A 25141-nucleotide genomic window follows, 5' to 3' on the forward strand; every position below is an offset into this window, starting at 1 on the left:
CAACCACTTATAAAATACATTCTAGTTCAATATGTGTCAAGCACACTTTAACTCAACAAAACTGTTTTCATCAGTCCTTTGTGTCTTGTTTCAAACTATCTAATAATTTTACTCAGTTGAAGACCTGACTTATAAGCAATGTCATAAAATGCCTGCCTCACTAGGTCACATGTCATGGGAATGCCCTATACTTAAACCATTTTGGGTAAAAAACAATTATATTATCTCTTACATGGCCTTAGATTTAAAATCACTCATAATGCCTTAACTACAGTATTTTAGAGGAAAAATAAATAGGATAAATGTGTGCTACACAAAATCAGTTGTAATATCCTATTACCAAACTGCTTGAACAAAGACCCGTCTTGATGAACTGGAACAATCTAAATCCACCTTCTATAAATCAACGGGAAAGCAAATTTTCTATACTGCCTCAAACTCAAAGAAATCAAATTTTTTTATGAGAATCAGAAATTGGAAAGCACTCACTAATAGTATACTGTGGCCGTGCTTATTTTTTTTTATTCTACTAATATCTATTTTAGACTAGGCTCTTTTGTATTGCTTTTTGTCAGTTGGGTGTAGAATGCTGAGCTCTTTTTGTATGTTACTCTAATTTGTTTTACTGAATTCTGTTCTGTTATAATGTTTTGTTTCTCAAAAAAAAAAAAAAAAAGAAATGGGCAGGGGACAATAGTTTGATCAGTGATGTCCATTTTGTTGAGAAAATTAGTTGGAGGTGTAAGGTGTTAAATGTTCTGAATTCTCAATCCCAGGTCCCACCCCACCTAAACCTATGGTAAGAAATAATATTAAAAACATAATGTGGTTTTCAAGGATTTTTCTCTCTCTTTCTAGTATTTTGTTAAGTTTTTTTTGTGTTACTGAAATATCTTTTTTTAATGAAGAACATACATCTTTAGAGCAAGAAAATGTTACAATCTGCCATAGTACTTCAAGAAGTAGCATTACAGTGGAAACACCACAGTGGCTGAGCATAGCATCCTGTGCTGAAATTAGAGGCCAACGATTACTTTTCAGTTTAATTAAGCATGCACTTAAAATTAGAGAGAATAAGGCATCTTCGGAGCTAAAACCATCCAAGGCACTGAATTGACATTATTGCTAAAAGGTCGGTGATTTCTTTATTAAATTTTTCAGTGAGTCGCCTTCAAATTAAACTTCTTAAAAGCAAAGAAGATTAACCAATTGTCATTCTTTACTAAATATTTACCAAGGCAAAGGTGATTACTAATAGGATGCATTTGTTGTTAGGTCATTTTTTTCCCATGGTCACACTCCAAAGTTTAATACTCTTTTTCCTCAGTAACAAAATTATGCTGAATACTGCTGATATATGATGCACCATCTAAGTTCATTTTACAGAAGAGGCCATTTCCTCCTAGATGAATTAACTTACATGACAATTTCCTTCCTTGTGGTCTCCACAGATAAAAACCTGACCCACTCATTTCTATTTTCATACGTTTCAGACAAGTCAACGATTTTCTGGAACATTGTTCGTTTCCTGTAACATAAATGATACATATTGGCATAAATAAGCACACAGGCTTTTTACAGCACTATACAATGTGAGCTGTTAGTGATAATAACTAATGCAAATCCCAGTTTTGCAGAAAGATATTAATACATGGTTAGAATATAAGCTAACAGCAGAAATAGGAACATCCTCAAATGTTGTTAAAATGTTGAACCAAATGACTGAAATACAAGAACTGTGAAAAACACAAGTGGCATAAATATAAAAACACTTACTGGCATAAATATAAACTTAAAGACATAAACAAATGTATACACATTGTGGAATATGACCCGGACACAGACAGGCAGACACGTTAGATTTACCCCACACACGTTTATTTAGGGTCTCCATTACACAAATTCACTACTCACAACCCCAATACCCCTCAGTCCAGGCCAACACAATGCCTTCTCTCTCTTTTCTTCAGACCGCCTCCTTCTCTCCTCCAGAGACCTTGTCCTTCTTCCACCCGACTCATGTCCTCCTCTTAAGGTAGGCGGCCCCTTTAAATAAGCACCCGGATGTGCTCCAGGTGCGTCCCTGGCAATCTCCCACCGACATGCCCCTGTGTGGCGGAAGTGCCGGCTGTATCCCCGGAGGCACTCTGGGTGTCCCTGTTCCTCTTCTCCCCAGCACTTCCTGGTGTGGCGGAAGTGCTGAGGTCCAGGGTCCTCCATTGATTGGGGTGCCCCCTGGCGGTGACCACGGGCCCCTACAGGGTCAAGCCTCCCAGCTCTGTACCCGTGGCCCCCAGGGCGGTTGCCCCCTCGAGGTCTGGAGGAGGCACAAACCCTCCTCCGGTCTTCTTGGGCATCCTGGGTGGGTACCACCCCCATCCGGGCACCACAACATAAATATATACAAATCATTAAATCAGCTTCACATAGCATGTGAATTCCTGTTTACTTCTAAAATATGGCCAATATATGAAAGTCCCCAAAGTCCTATTTTCAACTACAAGTTGAAACCTGCAGATACATTTTTGAATAAGTGATTCCCAACATTTGCACAGAGTTTGTCCTTTACCATCTTCTCTGCATCCCCATGTAATCTTATTTATTTAGAACTGATTTTAAAATAACTCCTAGCATATGCCCTACTTAAACTCTTAAAATGTGTAAATACTTCGGTCGTGACACCACTTAATCCCATAATTTAACTCCATCAGTCTTCCAACATTAGACTGTAGTTCAACTCAATAGTCTTATAATATTTCTATGTAAATGATGTTATATCCTGTAGAATCCCAGCCATCTAAGCCATAAAGACAGCATATAGCATTAACAAGTTCTTATAAAGACGATATTATACAGCATAAAATCTATAGAAGGGATTCCAACTAAGACTGAATGTTGAACATTATCTTAGAGGAGATGCTTTGCTGATCATAGAGGTTAAAAATAAATAAATAAAACAAGGTTGTTGCTCCTCAGTGACTGTGTCATCGTTGCAACATCTGGCAATATAAAGAGCCAAGGAAGAAAAACATTTATATGAGAACAACTGAACACTTCATAGAAAATCTGCCAAAAAACATACATTCTACTTCCACATTTTTTTCAGAATGACTGATTTTGGTCATTTCCATTTTATATGACTTACAATATGCAGTGTCCAATGTTTTCCTTTATAAAAACTAGAATGATCGATCCTTGCTTTCCACACCAGTTTCATGAATTTCTATATATCTCTCAACAATAGAAATTCAAATTAATAATTACATTTACTTAGAATTTGTTCTTATTTAATTGTTTAATGGATATATTAGTATCCATTATTCAACTTTTAAATAGGTCCTAATAGGTTGTCTGTAAATTTACCTGAAATCTGTAACCCCTGCAAGAAAGTATTTTTTATTTTTAAAATGATGTACATAGAGCACATTTTAATTTTACTCACTTGAAGTATAGTGCCAGGTCCGTAGCAATAATGGCAATGTCCATAAGATGAATGACATGTTCTATTTGTCTTCTGTTTAGGTTTTGATAAATGTTCAATGACTGTGAAGAAAATTAAAAACAGTTAAAATGCATCCTTTTCTCAAAGAAGCCCTGACAGAAGCAGATTTTTGAAAGCAAAAAAAAAAATATATATTTGATGTGTAAAGAATGAGGCCTTTTTAATACGCTACCAAAAGAAAGAAATTTATAAGAAAGTTCTTTCTACTGGGAGAAAAAAGAAAGAAATTACAGAAAAACAGGTTAAAGCAAAAAACTCAACAATTTGTGCTAACAAATATTCACAAATATTCTATAGGCTTTGGAGTTTAGACTTCAAATCCTAAGGTTGTGGATTCAGTCCTACTACTGACACTGTATGATCATGTGTATGCTATTTTATCTTGTTGTGGTCAGATTGTAAAAAGAAATGTAGTCCATGGTTAGGAAAAACACTTTCCGAATTGTTATACAGAAAATTCTTAATGTATGTTAAATCTCTTATGTATCAACCTTTGCTATTGGTTTCTTGAGTCTGACTTTGTCTTTGATTTTGGCTTTTTTGATCTTTCTGGTTTTGACCCTTTGTCTGTTTTTGTTCTTTCTTTTTCTGGTCACTTTCAAATACTAGATGCTTTTCATTCATAACAAAACAGACCACTCAGAAATAAAGCAATGGCGGAATCAGGGTCATGCCATTAAAAGACATACACAAGACAACTACGAGTGCCCTAACAATGACTTCAGAATGAAGGCAAATGTCCAGGACCCTAAATAACAGTCAAAATGGCCCCAAACTAACAATCGATTCCAAATATTGACACAAAATATCTCAAAAATTACCCAAAGTAAGAATACCTCTGACATGTTTTATTTAGCCTTTATAAGGATTTATTAAAACTGCTGTTTTTTATTTTGGTTATTATATTTGTATTTATAAGCAGCCCAGTTACCATGGCAGGTCCTATGGTATACATTTTGTTAAGATTCTTTATAGTTATCTTAATATACTATCCAACTTATTCAGCTGTAATAAAACTGTTTATCTACAGTAGACTGAAATCATTTTTTCACACTGGAGAGTTCAAATAGAGATAAGATAATTACAGAAAAACACAATTGCACCATATGACCTTATAACCATTCATGCTGAAACATCCAAGCGTATTCACTTTTTTATAAAGCTTTTTTAAAATTACAAGTTTATTCACTTTTATGTAAAGCTTTTTTTAAATTCATTTAACTAATTATCAAATTATTTACACTTGATTTTTCATAAAAATACCTCATCTGAAAGCAAAAATTTTCCAAATTCCAGATGGTGTCTCTCCAAGATGGATGAGCCATGAAGTTTGGCAAGTGGATTTTGTGATCTGTTATTATAAAAAAAACACATAGTGACTCTAAATATGCAATGAACAATTATGGATACTGTTCAACATGCATATTGATTCTAGTCAGTAGTATTTTTTAACTTAAAAAGTGAATGAATGAAAATGTAATATATTACTCAATGTACATACTACTACTACTATGAACATGTTTTTAAATTATTTATTGAATGCCATTTCAAGATATTTAGCATGAAAAGTTGTTATTGTTACTCTGCAACATACTGTCTTTAACTTGCCCATGGTTGGTTCCTGCCTTGATTCCAAGGCCTGTACTAAATGAATAATTGCTAATTTATGAACATTAAGCTTTTGGAGTCGCCAATAAAATTTATAGATAAACAAAAAGAATACCTTTAATTACAAGATATTTAACACAGTTCTCATATTTAAACGGAGATCTTACAATTATGCAGTTTTACTTAAATATATTGTTATTTTCTGTGTTATTATCTGTGACAAATTGCTCTTGTCTTGAGTATAGAACGACTTAGATAGGTGTTGACTCTTCATGCCCTTGAAAATGACGTACACACCTACTACAGTGCAGTTAGGCCAAATGTCCTACAAAATAATAAATAAATAGAACTTCCAAGCAGTGGCGTAGCTCGGGTTCGCGCCACCCGGGGCGGGGCGGGGCTTCAATTTGCTGCCCTCCAACGTATCTGAATATGTTAACCTATTTAAATAGAAAATTAAAATGACGTATGGAGAAAAATTAAGATACATTTTGCATATATTTATTTATATACAGAGAAACAACAATATTTTTTTCACATATAATTATTTATAAGCATCAACTAGACAATAATATAGTATAGATGCACTGATAAGCCGTGTTCTGATTATTAGTTTAATATACGTAATTACGCTGTGAAAACCAGAACCGGTGTAGTGTACAAGCGATAGGTGGGGATGAGCAAGAACACATTCGGATTGTTAACGAAACGAAATTATACATTGTGAATTAGTTGTTTATCTTCCTTGAAATTATTATCGGTGTAATGTTTCTGTTTATTTTTGTTATTGCCTCATGAATATCAACTGCCATGTCTGATGCCGTCACAGAAGGACCGTCTGAAAATGATTTTTGAAGCATTTGTGGATGCTTCAAAATTTTTCATTCATTAGTGATATTTTTCCAAACCCTGCTGCTTACACGTGAAGTGTTCTGAGCCTTTTGGCCAATAATACCGCCCCCAAAAATGTGCCACCCGGGGCGGACCGCAACCCTCCACCCGCCCCTAGCTACGCCACTGCTTCCAAGCTACTGATGCTTTTCTTTGGCTCAGCCACTTAGGCTGTAACATGTCCAGTCTGTGACAATGCTGAGAATACATAATTATCATATGATGTACCAATACAATTTTTGCTAGAGATGTTTAGTAAAATTCTGTACAATAGCTGATGGCAAAACAACTGGTTTATGTTAGCTTACAAGAAAATGTCTTTCTATTTTTCTGTTAGGGGAAACCAAATTCAAATGAATATTTATTCATGTATGGATTTTCAGAACCTGCTTATTCCATTTTATGGTTGTGGGAAGCTATATCTTAATTCATGTAGCATCCAGTGTATGGCAGGAATTAATTCTGGATGGGATACTACTCATATGATTAATTTAAAATGCACAATCAGTCTAATATTTAAACTTTGCAATGTGACGAGAAGTGGAGTACTGTGAAGAGAATCCACACTGAAGCAGCAGAATTAGCTAACTCCAAACAGTCACCTGGCCAGTATTGAAAACAGACCTCTAAACTTAAGAGGACACAGTACTGACCTCTGCGCCAAAAGGTACATTTGATCTTAGAATGCTCTTATGTTTATTACATTCAATCAATAACTGACATACTAGCCCAAGCAAAAGCCATGGTTACTCTTCAATTTCCATTTTTCACTGAAAGTACTGTATTTATGTTCACACTGTTCTGTTCCAGGCTACATAAAGCAGAGTTCACTGCAAGAATAATTATTTCTTGATGTCAATCAGAATTTGGTATTTTTCTGTGAAAAGTGTTGATTGTAAAGATTCTTTAAGTGTACTCACTTCATCTGGTACAAGTTGTTGGTTCCCCTATGATCAATATCATGCAAAAATGCCGCAGTGATCATGGCCATCACTTCTAAGTCTGTATAATACTGTTTTAGATGTCCTGTCTAGCAGACAAAGAAAATTGGTATTACGAAACTAGGTGGTAGGTTTTCACAATTTGAAAAAACTTTAATTTTGGGGAGTAATTGTTCTGTAAATATAATGTCATTACCATAAGTAATGTGAACATAGTCTGTCCAACGTTGAATCCATGCCTCCAGTTGTGATAAGTAATCTTTCGGTAGCCTTTACTCACAGAATACATGAAGCGAACCAGGACCTGAGAGTAGAGATTGATAAAAATATTGCAAGCCATAAACTTTGTCAGAAACTTCAGAGTGTAACAAACAAGCCAGATACGTCCAAGATGGAGCATATACTGTACATTGTTTACTCTAGATCAAAGCAAGCAGGTCTAGAAGAAAGGAAGGTGCACCTTTGTTTTTTATGCAACCAAGTGCTTTTGTAATAGTAGTTCCCTGAAATTTTAATTGTAATGCAGGGAACCTCTTGGTAACTGAAGCTTGATTTTATAAAATGGGAATCCATAAGAAAGATTATTCTTAACCAATACTATTACAGTGATAGTGAACCTTCAAAAAAACTCTCCTGTAATGTTACACTTATAGAGATGAACCAAGAGATAGTATTAATGATGTAAAGGCTATTGCATTTCACATCACACCACCATCAGATTACCTGTCACTTACTGAGCAGCTGCTCTAACAGGCAAAAGATCCTAGAATCCTGTTTAAAAAGGGATTAAGACAGAGAGCTAAGGGATAATTTGGCTTATTTCAGTAATTAGGCAATACTATAGAAATAAAAGATGGCTGCAGCATTTTGGTAAAGTGTGGCTCAATAGACTATGATCCCATGCCTGCAAAGGAGCTTTTAGTTAGAGGAAGCTCAAGGCTAAAAGCCCTCATTGACACAAATGTTTTAGCTGTTAGTCTATGCAGATCATTTATATCACAAGAGGTCAGAAGAATACAGTGTTTTCAGCAATTTGGAAGTGACCCTTGACTTCCCTATCATGGATAAAAGAATAAAGATTGTCCCTGTCAACTATTCATTGAACTCCAAGTCAATATGACTAGCACAAATGTCCAATGGCAGTGCAGAACAGCAATCAGAGATTTAAGGGGCGAGGGAGTAATAGTGCTGCAGTGGGTTGGCACCCTGCCCAGGATTGGTTCCTGCCTTGTGCCCTGTGTTGGCTGGGATTGGCTCCAGCAGACCCCCGTGACCCTGTGTTCGGATTCAGCGGGTTGGAAAATGGATGGATGGATGGAGTAATAGTGTGCGTTAGCTAACAAAGAAGCAAACCCAGCTGGTAGTTAAAAACAACTTCCTTCTTCTCATAACTGCAAGGTATTCCTCCATCTGTCTTTCTAAAGTCTCGCTTTTATTATCTCTTTGTAAGTGAGCATATGAATTCTTAACTGCTTACAAAACAAAAGAATAAATAAATGAAAGTGGTTTTGGCTTATATCAGTGAAGGTTACTGAATTGACTAGCAGGAGTGAACACATAAAAAACACACAGACTGTATTTGCCAGTTGTTAACAGCATTTAATGAAATATTTTGTGATCCAAATGAAACAACTTATGTTTTTGGAATTTTTGACAAGGAAACTATTTAGTTTGGTATTAAAAGTCATATAAAAGTAAAGAAAAAGAAAAAAAAAGAAAAGTGCTTGTAATTTTGCACTAGTTCTACTGCATCACGTTGTAAGACACCTATAGGGTATGAGTAGGTGGCTTGAATCTAACATATTCTGACTTTATTTTTTGCAAATAACTATAGACTCTCCACCAAGGTTAACTGTTTTTCCAGGAAGTTTGTCAGGTCCTGTTGTTATCTACCCCTCTGTTAACAATTAACCATGCTTTCCATTAGATTATCTACAATTTCTTGTATCAGCCAGTTTGTAATCCTAAATACTGTATCTTCTATTTTCTACATTTGATAACATTTAATAAAACAGTAATTAGGTCTTTATGTTAATTATCTTATTAAAGCAAGATTTTTGTATTTTTCTATTATTGATCTATATTTCTAACCCTGGTTACAGTTTTCTGAGCATATAGTTACACAAAAAAGGGAAGGTATTCTATGAAAATTCAGTATAACAAGTGACAATACAAACATGTAATAAGATCGTTATATACCTCTTGTGGAATCTGGAATTTCTTTACAACTCCAACTTCATAGTACATCTGGATACCACACTTAACCAACTCAAGTTCTGTACAGTCAAAATCAGAGAAGTGAAACTCATAAATCTCAAATTTGGTAGGTCCAGGAAGCTCCTTTTTCTGAAAGCAAACACAGTATTTGCTATAGATAAGTGATTTATTGAATTAGATATGTGCACAGTCAGTGAGTATTTGAAATAATACCATTAAGGGAATCTATAAGATGTTTTACAGAGCAAACACACATACAGTATACTAGCATCAAATTATTGACTCAGACGTGCTGTATGCTCATGTTTAAGTAATTATCTGATTAACGCACAATGAACGAGGGGAGTGATTTAAACCTTTGCCGATGTTGTTAAAAATTCACCTCTTAGCTAATATGTGTAGGATACGCTACCTGCACATATTGTTTTTCCTTTATCAATTTTAAATATTTTTTTTATTATAAACAATGAATATGCTCTTTTATATATGAACTCATGAACATACAGTAAATATAAAGTGTAGAATACGGTGTGGTCAAAGTATAAAGAGTGAAAACCATCCTGGCTGAAAACTCATTCTATTCCAAAAGAAAGGTCCTGGGAATGGGTGTTAAAAGGGCTATAAAATATCCCAAGGCTATGTTTAACAGTGGGTGGTATTCATAATTTTTTAATCTACCTAATAGCACAGCTGTTTTTATTTCAAGGTAATTTTCTATATATAATAATTTTTCTATATAAGCAAAGTAGCAAAAATATTTTGATGACACAGTAAGTGGACAATTAGCAATATCAGCCATGGAAACCTACAAAAATTCAAATAGATCCTGTAAGTCAAGACCTTTTAAAGTAAAGTAAGAATGTATAATTACAAAGTGTATGCCTGCTACTAAAGTCATTTATCTATCTTAGTGATACATGGTTAACTTTGATATACTTGTGGAATGCTGAAATAGATTTTGCCAATGTATTTTTTAACTTTTTTTTTGAACAAAGAAAAAACTTCATTGTCCACGTAAGTTACACATGTTGCTAAACTAAGTCTTGGAAACAAAATGCTGTGTTAAGTAATTCCCTACCAGTATTTGGCCAAGTTCATCCTCATCACAGTCTGCAGGTTCCTTTCCATAGTGCTCTCTTGTTTTCTGGTTGGACATATCAAAAATATACTGTATGAAAGAATGTTAACATGATTGTGGCTTAACATTTTAACAAATCACTATAAAATTTACTTCACCTTCTTTAAATCGGATTTTAGTCTTAGAATGCTTTTGCTTTGTTTTTTTAATCACCACAGGGAAATGGAAAATAACTACGTAAATAGTTAATTAACAAATACAGTAGTTTGTTAAATACGAATTGAGGCTTAACCCAGCACCATTGAGGTAAAGCTAATCACTCACAGGGCACAATAATGCACACAGTCACGTTCGAACAATTCACTCAACTCACTCAAGTCAAGTACCAGAGGGAAAAAGGCTGAAAACACACAAATTCTTCATAAAAATGTTAACCCTAGATCACAACTCCTATGTACTATCAGTACTATCCACTGTACCAACATGCTGCCTCTTGAAATTCAGCATTTTCTGGGACCAAAAAGTATGCAGCAAAGTGCCATTAGGATGTCTGGGCAATTATTTCTCGATTTCTCTTTTCATGTGACTTTCTCTAATGAAGGAATAATGGTGAGAAGACCACAGAATTTTTTTTCATGTCAGCTGTTATGTACAGTATACTGTGGTTAGAATTCTAATTCTGTAATTGCCAAAACTTCAGGCCTTTGAAAGGTAAGACACCTTTACTGGAGCCTATACTGTACCAAGAGAAAGCAATAGGATCTCTCCAGTGATGAGAAGTCAGTTCCTTACATACCATCTAATCAACTTTTATGTTATATATCAACTATTGTGGTAAATATCATCCTAAAGCAATCCATAACCAAGGCACACACTTTGTAGTTCAAGGGAGCGACAAGAGCAGTGACTTCTATTCTGTTAAAAAGCTAGCATAGCATTTGAATATGTGAACATGTATGATATGTTCAGATCAAACAAACCTCAGAGACTGCAAAATCAAATTAAATTATCACTGTAGTTAAATATATTTTTATGGATTTAGGATGCCTCTATTCTTCCCCTAGCCTTCTCAGTACAATTTAACACAGAACTACTTTATCTCTCTGTTTTAGAAGTGTTATATTACTGTAAAACAATTTCACAGTATAATACAATAACTAAATCATATTTAATAAACTAACCAGTATATGTTGGATCTCATCAGCACGGCATTTTACATGATAGAGAACCATATCCTGAGCGATTTCCTTACGATTTTCCAACTTGTTCATCTTGTCATGAGTATCTGTATTAAGCACTGACCAGCCAAGGAACTGAGTGAGAGACTTAAGAAAAATAAATAAATAAAATAAATAAATACATACATACATACATACATAACTTTTGTTCAATCTACAAATATTTCACCATTAAATATTTCTAGCTCAGTAGTCTGTAAATCAGAACAAGTGTCATCCAAAGTAAGCATATGTATTTATAAATGTATTTGCAATTCCATCCATCCATTTTCCAACCCGCTGAATCCGAACATAGGGTCACGGGGTATTTGCAATTCTTCATCAATTAATTGTTTTGTATAATTACTTTTAATTGCAATGGCTGCTCTGTGATTAGTGTTGCTAGTCCACAACTTTGGGGATTTTGGAAGCTAAAGCATCTTCTAGGTACAGCTTTACATGTCCTCCTCCCATCCATATGAGGTTTCTCTGAGTACTGTGTTTTCCCTCAACATACCAAAGACTAATGCATTAGTGTAACTGTTCTTTTGTAAGCATGCCCCATCTAGGATTGGTGCCAGACTTGACCACTGTTAGTGGGCGAAGTTCTGACTCTCTAAAACAATGTAATGCAGAAAATGTATTAAGAAATTTAAAATATAATTTTTCAGCAGCCATAATTGTCATCTTAGAAGAGAAAAACTTTCTTCAGTATTAAATATTTACAGATCCCAAAGGCACACATACAGTATTAGGTTAACAGGCAATAATGTAAAAATGGGAACAGGCTCATACTGATCTGTGGTAGAAGGAGCTGTATTTGAGTTAGCTGAGAAAACAATAAGAATTTGCATTAAAGATCGACTTAGTTAAAGTAGAAGATGGCACAAAACTGGGTGGATTATCAGGCACATTAGTGTTAGCAGAATCTCTATAGAAGGAAGTAAAGAAAAAATATGATATTTAGCAAACACAGTTTGAATGTTTCAAGGCAGGTGTCAACAAAATTCGATTACATCTTGCCTGAAGAAGGTGCCTGAGTTGCCTCGAAAGCTTGCATATTATAATCTTTTTAGTTAGCCAATAAAAGGTGTCATTTTGCTTGGCCTTTCTCTACATTCATAATGGCTAACACGGTACAACACCCTAGTACTAAAACATCAAAGGGTAAACATCAAGAAAAACTGTGTAGAATACATTATTTAGTTTTATCCACTAGATGGCACACTTACAACATGGCATCATGCTTGACAAAAAATACACTGCAGAAGAGTGTATTGTTGAGGACACATATTCTGCACTGTTAGATAAGGATTTTGATCTGTCACAAGAAAGTGACAAGGAATGTACTATGAAGGGCACTCAAAAAACATGATGTACAAGAGAGCTCATACATTTATCAATTTATGTTTCCCACAGTTTGAGTAATAAAAAGAAATTTTGATGTTTTTCATAAAAATAAGTGTTTCTGCGAACATCAACATACAGCCATAAAAATCTCAAAACAGTTAATGTATAGTAAATGCATACAAAATTTTATATATAGAAAGTAAAAATCCATATATTAGTTTTCTACACTACTTTTAATTTCACGGTCACAGGTAACCAAAAATATAATTATACATTGTGCTTCTGGCACTATAAAGCACTCCTCATGAGAAAGCCATTTCAAAGAAGCTTCTGCAATACTATGGTATGTGCTATTTTGATCTTCCTATAAAATAATGACATAACAACACTTTAAAATTCCAAAAATGAATTACTAGGTTTATTTTAGGACTCCAGGGTATGAGCTATGATGTGACATAATAGAATTGTTTAAAATTATGAAGGGAGTAAGCAGGATGAACTATAAACAAAACACAGAAGCACAGGTAAATGTTTCTTAAGGATAAGCTTTAGACAAATTCTATCAAGTATGTTTTAATTAACACTACTAGATAATGTGTAATGAACTGAGTATTGCTATTATGTGTTCCATCATATCTTAACTCCACATTCTGCTAAACTGTGTTGAACAGGAGATGGCAAGCAATGTTAGGCCAAATAGCCTATTTTCATCAAAAACCTAGTTTTCTTAGGTTTAAATAATTGTCATTTATTATGCTGGGAATATTTTACATAGATTTATTGTAGCTTATTGATCTCAAATCTGGCTCCTTCATATCCAAACTTGAAACTGGCATTTAAAATACAATAGATATACTGTATATGAAATGAATAAGCTTGTGTTTACAATCTTTGGCACTATCTCATTAGTTTTTAAAAATAAAAAAAATAAAAACAGATGTTGACCGAAATACCTCTGTGATGGTTTCATCCTGTTCATCAAAAGGCTTTCCATCTTTTCTGTTATAAAATGTGGCAACACCAACAATTTCCTCCTTTTTATTTACAATTGGCATTGACAGGACATTCTTGATTGTCCATCCACTCTCATCTAAGGGGCCACTCTGTTAAAAAGAAATACCTGAAGCAATAAACTATTTAATATGAAATAGCTAACATTCAGAGCACTATTCTATTGATATGTTTTCCCCTTGCTATTTATTTAAAACCAAACCAAACTAGCCTGCAACAGACAAAAGTTTCCAAAAATGTCATTTACTGTAAAGGATGAAAAAAGTTCATTCAATGAATTGCATGTTTCTCACATTTTACATAACGTGTGACCAATTTGTTAGGGCTCCTATTCTGGAGTTAGGAAATTACACTCTAGGAAAATTTAAATTGTGGGTAAAATGTGCTGGTGGAAGTGACCATTCTTTTACAAATGCACAAAGAACTAACAAAATGACTATATCCTAAAAAATCTATCTTATATTTGCTGGTGAAATTTACAAGTTAAAAATAAATTGTGCATTTAGAGGTTATCAATGATACTGTGTTTTATTGATATGATTAAAGTAAAGTCGTTGACCATTTTGTCTCACAGCCAGATTACTTTATTGTTGCATGTATATTATGTATAATGTATATATTTAAAACAGTACCTTATTAAATGATAAAGTTAAATAGCTGTTTAACTTTAAATAGCACTTAGATAAAGTTAAATAGTCATTTGTTTAACATTATGCTTCATTACAATGTGTAAAGTTTAAGGATATGTTCAATATTTTAATGCAAGACACAATGCCAATGATACTATACCTGAAACTTAAATGTCTCATCTGCAGGAGCATTCATGATATTGCAAATCTAAAAAACAAAAAAAGGTTACTTTGGAGTTTCCTCAAAGACATAAATCAACTAAAAAGATTTTAAACATTTATCATTTGTATATAATCATATTTCCTCCACTTAATTTATTTTAATATTTTGTTTATTTTTAAGTTATCCAGACATAAACAAGAAATACTAGAACCCTAACCTCATAAGATTCTAGTGCACACATCAATGCCTCTTTAATAAAAGAATTTTAAAAATAAAAGTAAATTGAATATTGCCCCCAGTATGCTACCAGTCTTGTATGATTTCATATTTTCTTTATTTTACCATATGTTTATTAATCTACACTGTGCACCACTTGCAGTTTCTACTGAGCACCTTAACAGTCCCTGGTTTTTCTTTTGACTGGTGCATGTAACAGTAAAACTTTTTCCCCTAAATCTTATTTTTTTGAAAATCAATTCAAGCTTAGTCCTTGTCATCACATTTCTACATAATTAGACCTAAAACTCATCCATTCCACTTGTGGCCAACATGTCCATCCTCTAAATGACATATGCACACATTTTAAAACTGGCAGTATAATTTTATGACCGACTCACAGGTTCAAAACCCATCCTTAGTCATTATGTGGCAAACAGCAAATCACTTAATCTAATTCTGTTCCAATTGCTAAACACTAAAAAATGTTCACTTATAAATGTCAGTACAGAAATTAGGCATGATATATTGTATATGCAAGGGGCAACATGAGTTAAAAAAAAATCATGTGGCCAAACAAAGAGAATAAAAATCCCTTTGTGCAGAATTAAAACATCTCCCAAGTGCTATGAAGTATCGATGTAGATATTTAATTACCACCACACCCAGAACTGATTCAGCTTGCTGATTTGGCCTTTGTACCAATATTGAGAAATTTCAAAAAATACAAGAAAACACTTTACTTACTTTTTGAAGGATGTCATTAAAACATTTCAAAACACAAATTAAGTCACAAATTAAAACTCATTTCACAATAACACTGACAACAAAGTTGTATCCTACTTTCTACAAACCAAGCACATTTCAATAATAAGTGCTCAGTTGTGCACAAATATCAGGTCAGGCAGATCATTGTGTCCCATTCTCTCCCTTTTTCATTTCTCATATTGGTTTTCATGCTGCCTACAAAGCGCACACTGTGAGTTGAACGATACCCACATTTATTGTCTTATAATTCAGGAAAGCAAATTACCAATATGTGGAATTACAGCATTATGACATAACACAGTCAAGTGTTAAAGGAGCTTTGGTTACATTTTCAAGACATATTGTACAAAAGGCTATGCGATGATCTCTATGAGTGAGTAAAATATCTTGGAAAAAGTAACTTACAAAGCCACTCTCTGCCACATATGTTGGTAAGCCACTACTCAGTGCCCAGTGGTCTGAAGGGGGGTTCCTACAAACAAAAAAAGAAATCAAATTGCTAATTAGTGAAACATTTGAAATTATATCTTTAAATGTTATTGGATTAAAAAGATGTATGCTAAAGGTTCAAGATCAGTTGTACTTACAAGGGCCCCCTAAAATCTATCTAATATTATCTGTAGGTTTTAATGTGTGAATTTCCCCTTGGGATTAATAAAGTATCTATCTATCTATCTATCTATCTATCTATCTATCTATCTATCTATCTATCTATCTATCTATCTGTCTGTCTGTCTGTCTGTCTGTCTGTCTGTCTGTCTGTCTGTCTGTCTGTCTGTCTGTCTGTCTGTCTGTCTGTCTGTCTGTCTGTGCGCAATTAATTTAAGATTACTATTAAAGACCTCAGAAATCATGCACAGTTACTGTTTTGGCAAATGGCATAGAACAATTAGTACTCACAAAACCAGATTTGGAAACATTTTAACACTCGGGTCATAAGGCTACATATATTTTTCATATATATTATCTGATTTTGGATTCAATGTGTGATTTTGTATCTCTTGTCTATGTTGTTTTTAATGTTTGTTGTTACATAAACATTACTGTCACTAGCCTGTGATGGATATCCATCCATTTTACCAACCTGCTTATCCAGGGCAGGGTCACGGGGTAGCTGGGGCTTATCCAAGCAGTCATGTGATGGAAATGCGAGTAACTATCTCAATGTATCATTTACAAGTGACAGTAAACCTGTACTTGGGTAAAAAAAAAAAAAAATTTCACTTACGGGATAACTTTGATTTCTTCCTTTCCATGAAGTAGATAATCAATAACTTTGTAAAAGATGATTTCCTAAAAAATAAAAGAATCCAGGAAAGTGTCTCACCTATAATATATCAATAAAAACAGTTAAAAGCCACACAAGTGCACATATTGTGAAAAGCTGCTTTGGTGGCACTGGGATCAGAATGGGTACTAAAACAGATCTGTACAAAGGTTTACAAGCAGCTCCTTGATGGTACGTTTGGTTCACATTGGGAATTAGAAACAATCTGTGCTTGCCAGTGTGGACCAGTCAGCAAGCCCTACCAAGGTAAGCAACATTCAAGACGGGCAGACAAGAATGAATGAGAGGGGCCTACAGTGAGTCTTAGTGGCTTAGGTACTGTATTTTAAACCAAAATATTGTCAGTTTAGTTGTTCTTCCAACTCATTATGAGACCATGAATAAGTTGCTTAACCTGCTTGGTCCCGAATTGTAAATACTGTACTATAGCTCTTTACTTATCTATAAAATGGTCTATATGAAATAAAGGGTGATTGCTTCTTTGTAGATTAACTAAGAGGAGACAAAGAGGGCACAGAGGATAGGTAAAGTCCAGCTATGATCTGAGGAAGCTAAAAAGTTTATGTGGTGTCAGGGTTCCCAGGGTTTAAACTTTGTTGGTGCTGTGAGGTTAGAAAGTGGGGAAGCCACATAATTACATAAATGAGGCAAACAGTTAGACATGTCCAGTTTACATGTTTTTATGTATTAGTTTATGTCATAAGTAAAAATAAAGGACTGATTCATTAAATTAAAAAAGATGTGTACAACTATCCCAAGAGACCTTTGAGTTCAAAGGTTTTTAAATTAAAAAAAAATGACACACTCATTCTGTAAATCATAGCACTTAGCCAAAAAGTAATAATTAAATCTGAAAAATAGAGTAGAGGCAATATTGAGAATAAATAAAAACTAACAAACTATGTTTACGCATTTGTTTATGTCAATTGTTTCCTCAAATTGTTATGTTTATTGTTTATATAGATGTGTGTGTATTTTTTGCAGATAGAAACTTTGTTTTTGTCAAGATAAAAGGTCAATTTGCAGTAACTAAAGGGTTTTTACATATAAATGTTATCTTGGTTTTAAAGGAAAAATAATTTGACCTTAAAATAAAGAATGAACGTAATAAAATACCACTATATGTTCAAGATCAAAAAAACTTTCAAGAATGAAAATTTTACGTAATATTTTTCTCTTAATCTGTTTTAACAAGAACAGTAATTACACACAAGAAAATTCGAAAGTAAGTGTAACATGAATAGATATTAATTTCCACAAAAAAAATTCCTGGAATGTAAAGACACTCTAAACTTACTCTGCCATCAGGTGTCCGTGGTCCACTATATGGGGGAACTTCTCCCATTAGCTCAGGCCAAAGGTCAAAAAATTCCTAGAACAACAAAACCACATTAGCATCATCCTACTTAATGGTAGTTCTTTAAAACACAGTAAGATAAACAGATTGTAATCTGCACTGATATTATTTATTGTTATTAATGCAGCCTATAACAGTAAAAAAGAAACTACTGATAGGAATAAGCCCAAGAAAGGAAATAAAATTCCAAACTCTTGGGAACATTTCAATTATAGTTAATATAATTGTTATATCAAAGGGCAGCAACTACATTGTTTACAGTTATAAGCTAGAACTACATGTGTCTGATATAGAGGTTCTGGAAGTGAGCTTACGCAATCATGAAAATAAAATAATGTACTTTAGCAGATCTGTGCTTAAAGGGATCTGCCAGTTCCTAAATCTGTGTCAAAAGACAAGATCCCTATACAGTATTTGGTTGTGGACAATCTTAATTACATTTGCCCAATGAGTAAAGTGAAGACTTTTGGGGCATACACATTGGAATCCTATTAATCTTTCGATGGTACTCACAACCTCAAAAATGTATCAGATATGCAGTTCTTTCCTTGTAGGGTGTAGCGACTAAAGTGTCATGGCTTATGATTTTTTTCTTTGTTTTGTTTATCTGACTCTTGTTTAGAAACTTTGCTTCCTTCATTTAATTTCAAATCTTGCTGGTGTTCGTTTTGCTTTTTTCTCAGGAACTCTGCAAAAGTAAATTATGCTGAAACACTTTCATGCTGTTTCTGGGCTCTTAGAACTATTTAAGGATAATGCTCTAAATGATCACATAATTTTAAAAAACTATCCAGATTCAGACACATTGCGGAGGAGCAACTAATGAGTTTAAACAGTAGAACTAAATTAATTCCCATCTAGGGTGGTAATGATTAATCATTTTTCAAATAACTAATGTTAAGAGTTTAGACCAAACAATGCTATCAGACATACAGATAATTTAACTTTGCTTTGGGAAACTGAATTGCATTGCAGAACTTAAATATTTAAAATAGGACACTTTTTAGTTACACTTTAGTTAGATAGCGATATATTCAGAAGCAGAATAGATGCCTTCAGTGAAAATTAAAAGTAGTAAACGTAGCTCATTTCACAGTTAAAGCTGACAACATTTGTTGTAAACTGTTTAATACTGTACTACAATTCAGAAGCAGCACAATTAACATGCATTACCACATACAAAAAGAGCATGTTGCTTGTGAGCCTGGACTGAAGAAGTCTAACATACCGACAATGCTAGCAAACATCAACTGTATCAGTGGCAGTCAGAAGAAATTAAAGAGAGGGTATGTAAATTATTAGAACAAGACACATTATCACTCTGCATGGGGTGACAGCAATTACCTTGAGCAAGTGCTCCACATTCAATTTAGAGGCGTTGTCACCAACTATAGAGAAGCCCATCTTACTGATATGACATAAGAGCATAAAACCCAGCTAACCACACAGCTATTTTTGGGACTGTGCTAACAACTAAGAGTTCTATCACTATAAGATACCAGATGTAGACTGGCAGGAGAAATTAGTCATACTACTGCCCCACAGTTTTCCAGCTAGGTAAACATCTGACATCTCTGCAAATATGCTAACTTCTGCTGTACAGACATAGGGACAATCAAGTAAAAATGGTTTTATGTTCATGATAATACATCCATCCATCTATCTATCTGCTAAACCCACTCATACATAAAAGGGTTATTACAGGCCAGCTAACACCTATACCATCAAGGAGCAGGCCCATGCCCATCACATGGTGAACATACACACTACGCACTACTCTTCTATGCAGTGGTGTGCTGGGGAGGCAGCATAAAGAAGAAGGATGCCTCACGCCTGGACAAACTGGTGAGGAAGGCAGGCTCTATTGTAGGCATGGAGCTGGACAGTTTGACATCTGTGGCAGAGCGACGGGCACTGAGCAGGCTCCTGTCAATAATGGAGAATCCACTGCATCCACTAAACAGTGTCATCTCCAGACAGAGGAGCAGCTTCAGCGTCAGACTGTTATCAATGTCCTGCTCCACTGACAGACTGAAGAGATCATTCCTCCCCCATATTATGCGACTCTTCAATTCCACCCGGGGGGTTGTCGGGGGTGGGGGGTTAATGGGGGTAAACGTTAACATTATACAAAGTTATTGTCTGTTATACCTGCATTGTTATCACTGTTTAATTTAATATTGTTCTTTATCAGTATGCTGCTCCTGGAGTATGTGAATTTCCTCTTAGGATTAATAAAGTATCTATCTATCTATCTATCTATCTATCTATCTATCTATCTATCTATCTATCTATCTATCTATCTATCTATCTATCTATCTATCTATCTATCTATCTATCTATCTATCTATCGCCAATTTAACATCACCAATCTACCTAACCTGCATGTGTTTGGACTGTGAGATGAAACCTACACAAACACAGGAAGAACATGCAAACTCAACACTCGCAATATTATCGCCACTCACTCATTCACACCTTGAACCAGGCCTTAGTAACATATTTCATCTGCACATTGCCAGTTGCAGTTAATAATTACAGATTTTATATTCATTTTAACTATGGTGTAGTAGAACTTTGACATGTTGTGAAGCATTTTGGGCTACAGTCTATATATGAAAATGTGCTATAGAAATGATATTGTTGCTGTTGTTGTATTCCTGGTAAATGTAGGAATTAGAAGGAGTCAGCCTGAAATCACAAACATAGAAACATATTATTAAGCAGTGCTTTTGATTTTAATGATTGTTATTAATTGATCAATGGGGTTTAAAATTTGCATCACAAATTCCCTATATCAATCCTGTAATAATTTACAACTTTTGAAAACAATTTTAATGAAAAAATGCAAAATGTTACAAGCCACCAAGAAATGTACTGATATCTGCAGCAGACTAGATAGATAGATAGATAGATATTGCAGGGGTCAGCACTGCTGCCTCACAGTTTCAGAGCCCAGATTTGAATCTCAGCCCAAGTACTGTCTGTGTGGAGTTTGGGACATTCTCTAAATATCTGCATAGGTTTTGGCTTCTCCAGTTTTTTCTAAATGCAAAAGAGATGCATTGTAAGGTTATTTTGTTATTTAATACTGACCTAGTGGATATGTACGTGAGTGTGCCTCTGAAAAAAGGTCTTGCTTCTTATGGCTTTGGTTTGTAAAAATTGTATTCAAAAATGGATTAATGAATATTCTAAATGTTTCTTAGCCAATAACAAGAAATTTACCTTTTCTTTGGTCATATCCAAAAGCCCAACTGAGTACCTGTCACAGTTTAAATATGCTCGCACAGTGTATAAGGCTTTGTGAAACTGTCTCTCAATGTCCGTCAACTCTTCAAACACTTTGTTGGCAGACCACAACAGAACCTATGAAGACATTGTTATCAGACTCAATAAAAACTGTTTTAAAAAGCAAAGCAATTCTCTTTAGTTTTATTGTACTGTGCATTTTACTGTTTCCAAAATTTGGTGACTCTGTAAACAAAAAATGCTTAGGCAAAATAACTCACCAGACTTTTCTGTCAATGATTGCATCTTTCAGTTCTTTGAACTGCATTTCAGCCTCTTTAACTGTGGCGCATATACACTTTGCTTTCTCTTTTTTCGTTTACTTTTTCCCTTCTCTGCAGAACTATCTGGTAAAAATGATTACTGCAACTGTCCAAAGTCAATGTCGTCTTCTACTCTCTCTTAGCATTAATGGTATTTAGCAAAAAAAACAGAAAGCTGTCTAAAAGTATAGTCTCACCACTTTCAGAAATTAATTTTCTTGTATTGTTGTTAATGACAGGCATCTACATACTATATACCTCTTAAGACTTAAGGTGCTAATGTCTGTCACCATCATCACAATAACTTCACCTGTTTAACAGTGAATACATTAAATAAATGTCAATGTAAAGTAAATGTTGAATAAGTGTATACTGTTTAACAGTGTAGACCTCATGAATTTGATGTCAATGAGCTTAGCCTGGCTACTTGTCATAATTACTTTTTCATTAAAGAGAAGTTAACAGCCACTAGCAGCAATACAAGACAAAATGATATTCCTGTTTCATTTTGTTGTAGTACTGAAAAACCAAATCATAGTTACTGTCAACATACCTGTCCTCTCCTGGTTTCACAGTTATGCAGGTAGCTCAGGTGGTATATTTTTAGGTTTAATGAGGCAAAATTTAGATATTTTAGAAAAAGCTGAAAAAGAAGGATGAAAATTTATTTCATGGTGTTAGTACACATCAAACAAAACAAATGAAAAAAGCCTTTGTATCACCTATACATACAGTAACAAAGATCAAAGGAATTAGGAAATGTGATCCATATGTTGGGATAGTAAAATTTAATGCTTATGTTAGTTTCTTCATATATTTGTTACTGTTGCATAATTTTGTCAAAGCAAGGAGAACTTAAAGAGCAGTGTCCTGTTAAAGTATCACCATAATGTTTACTAGAGTGTAACTATCCTATATTCAGCATGGTGGTGCAGGGATTAGCACTACTGTCTGACAGTTCCACAGTGCCAAGTCCAAATTATAGTCCAGTTTCTGTATATATTGAGTTTGCATGTCCTTTGTATGTCAACATTTTTTCTTGATACTATCCCATGAACTATGACTAAGCAGAAATAAACTATGTTTAACCATGTCATTCTGGTTAAATTATCTGAATAGATTATTTTGCAAAAAGAAAATAAAAAGGAAATGCTGTATAACTGAATTTGAACAGTATGTATCAAAAAACACTGCATGTTTTGAATTATTTTTAAATTATAATATTTGTTGTGTTCAATGCGCCTAAGAAAGGCTATAGCAATTCATAAGCCTAGAATTAGACTAAGTGGGTTTAAAGATGGCTTGATGGATATTATATTTCCACATTTTATCCACTTTTGTATAATTACTGTTTCAAATGTGTGACAAAAGAAGCATGAAAGCATTTTCAGCCACTTCAAGATTCAGATCTCATTACAGTTTTCTGATCCACTCCTACTATGTAAACACATGCATTTTAGGTAGATGTGCTGTCAGTATGCCCTGTAATAAATATACTAGAGCTCCGTCTATGGCTGGTGCCTTTCACGCAATGCTCTTGTGACACTGAAATGGAACAAACAGGTTGTGAAAATAAATGAGTGAATTAAATGTGTAACATTAAGTTTAGTATATATTTAATTTTAAAACTGGATCAAGTTTAGAATAATTTGTTAAGATAAAAATTATGAATTAAATAGTAATATACAAAAAATTATGAAATAAAGTTTTTATGGACAAGTTTTCTCCCAGACGTTAATCTGAAGAAGTACTTACGTCTTCATCCCCTTGTGTGAAGTGAGGACCATCGACTTTGTTCACTGCCATAATAACAGCCACAACATCTTTGCCATTCATAATCGGTGTGGCAAGGATGTTTCTTGTTTTGTATTCTGTAAGCTCATCCACAAATGGGCTGAAGTGGCTACACTGGATTTTTTTTAGAAAACAAGAACAACATATAATTTTAATAATCAACAAATGAAGCATGGCAAAGTTTGCGCCATAATCTTTATACTAATATTAATGCCCCCAGTTGAAATCAGAAACCTTTTTTCGAAGATGATGTTGTCCTCTTTAAATCAAAATTGAAATTTAGGATGAAATTCATCATTCTGTCGAGGTAGCTTCTTCATTAGAATGTTGAACCTGAAGAAAAACAGCTGCACAGAATTTACCCACTTGACTGTACCTAATGTTTTCCTTTACCATGTAAAATACTAATTGCAGTTAGCACTGCTGACGAATTGCTTTAGTAGACTGGGTTTAACTCCCAAGTTGGTCACTCACTGTCTATGTGGAGTTTGCACATTCACTTTGTGTCCAAATAACTAAAAGATGGACATGCTAGGATAACTGACATCTGTTGTTTTGCAAGTGTGCTCCATATCCTTCTTTGCATTGATGCTGCTAAGATCCCTATGACTCCTGTATTCATACTGTAGATAGATGGATACATCTTTCCATGTGATGTACAGTAATTCTAAGGTGCTGATTAATCTAACACTAGCATCTAAGCTTTATTCATTTGTTACCCTTTTAATTGAAACGTGCCTTTGTTTAATTTTTATTTCACAAACATAAAATAGCACATTGTAATATAGGTATGCTGTAATTAGCAAAGTACAAAAACCACTTTAGATATAGAGTTCTATTATTTTACATACTTCTGCAACTAAGGCCCAGATAAGTTACTTACTCTGTTTATATTAAGAGAGTGGAATGAAACGTCATTGATTGTGTTCCAGCCATACTCATGAGTCACTAACTGCCAGTACATGCTAAATCTTGGAATGGTTTCCTATGCATTAAATGAGCAACACGACAAAGAGACAGAACTGAAACTACAGGCTCCAGTCATGTTCCTTATGGCTATATTTCACGCCAATATAAAAATATCCTGTTTATCTCATCTGAATACCATCATCTTCCATCAATCCATTATCCAACCCGCTATATCCTAACACAGGGTCATGGGGGTCTGCTGGAGCCAATCCCAGCCAACACAGGGTACAAGGCAGGAAACAAACCCCGGGCAGGGCTCCAGCCCACCACAGGACACACACACACAAGGGACAATTTAGAATCGCCAATGCAGCTAACCTGCATGTCTTTGGACTGTGGGAGGAAACCCACGCAGACACGAGGAGTACATGCAAACTCCACGCAGGGAGGACCCGGGAAGCAAACCCAGGTCTCCTTATTGTGAGGCAGCAGCGCTACCACCGCGCCACCATGATGCCCATCATCATCTTTATACTGTAAAATAACTTCCAAGACCAGCGAGAACTACAGTCTTGGGTACAACAAAACAAAAACTGATCTGTTTCAGCATCCTCCTGGGTAATGATCCAAGCACACAGTTACTGCTGA

At 34.5% G+C, this 25141-nt stretch overlaps 1 protein-coding gene across 1 annotated transcript in view; it reads right to left on the minus strand.

The window, feature by feature from the left end:
* The window catches only part of pde6b (phosphodiesterase 6B, cGMP-specific, rod, beta), a 46837-nt gene that overhangs the window by 15613 nt on the left and 6083 nt on the right, over window positions 1–25141 (minus strand). The window contains exons 2-17 of the mRNA XM_051928657.1: window positions 23546–23698; window positions 22344–22433; window positions 21465–21605; window positions 18177–18251; window positions 16820–16884; window positions 15997–16063; window positions 14605–14652; window positions 13758–13907; window positions 11419–11562; window positions 10238–10303; window positions 9142–9288; window positions 7139–7246; window positions 6922–7031; window positions 4766–4853; window positions 3443–3543; window positions 1421–1528 (exon numbers count right to left, since the gene is read on the minus strand). Coding sequence (XP_051784617.1) covers window positions 1421–1528; window positions 3443–3543; window positions 4766–4853; window positions 6922–7031; window positions 7139–7246; window positions 9142–9288; window positions 10238–10303; window positions 11419–11562; window positions 13758–13907; window positions 14605–14652; window positions 15997–16063; window positions 16820–16884; window positions 18177–18251; window positions 21465–21605; window positions 22344–22433; window positions 23546–23698 — 1661 coding nt within the window. The remainder of the gene's footprint in view (window positions 1–1420; window positions 1529–3442; window positions 3544–4765; window positions 4854–6921; window positions 7032–7138; window positions 7247–9141; window positions 9289–10237; window positions 10304–11418; window positions 11563–13757; window positions 13908–14604; window positions 14653–15996; window positions 16064–16819; window positions 16885–18176; window positions 18252–21464; window positions 21606–22343; window positions 22434–23545; window positions 23699–25141) is intronic.

Source organism: Erpetoichthys calabaricus, chromosome 5 (assembly GCF_900747795.2).
Source record: "Erpetoichthys calabaricus chromosome 5, fErpCal1.3, whole genome shotgun sequence".
Lineage (NCBI taxonomy): Eukaryota > Metazoa > Chordata > Cladistia > Polypteriformes > Polypteridae > Erpetoichthys > Erpetoichthys calabaricus.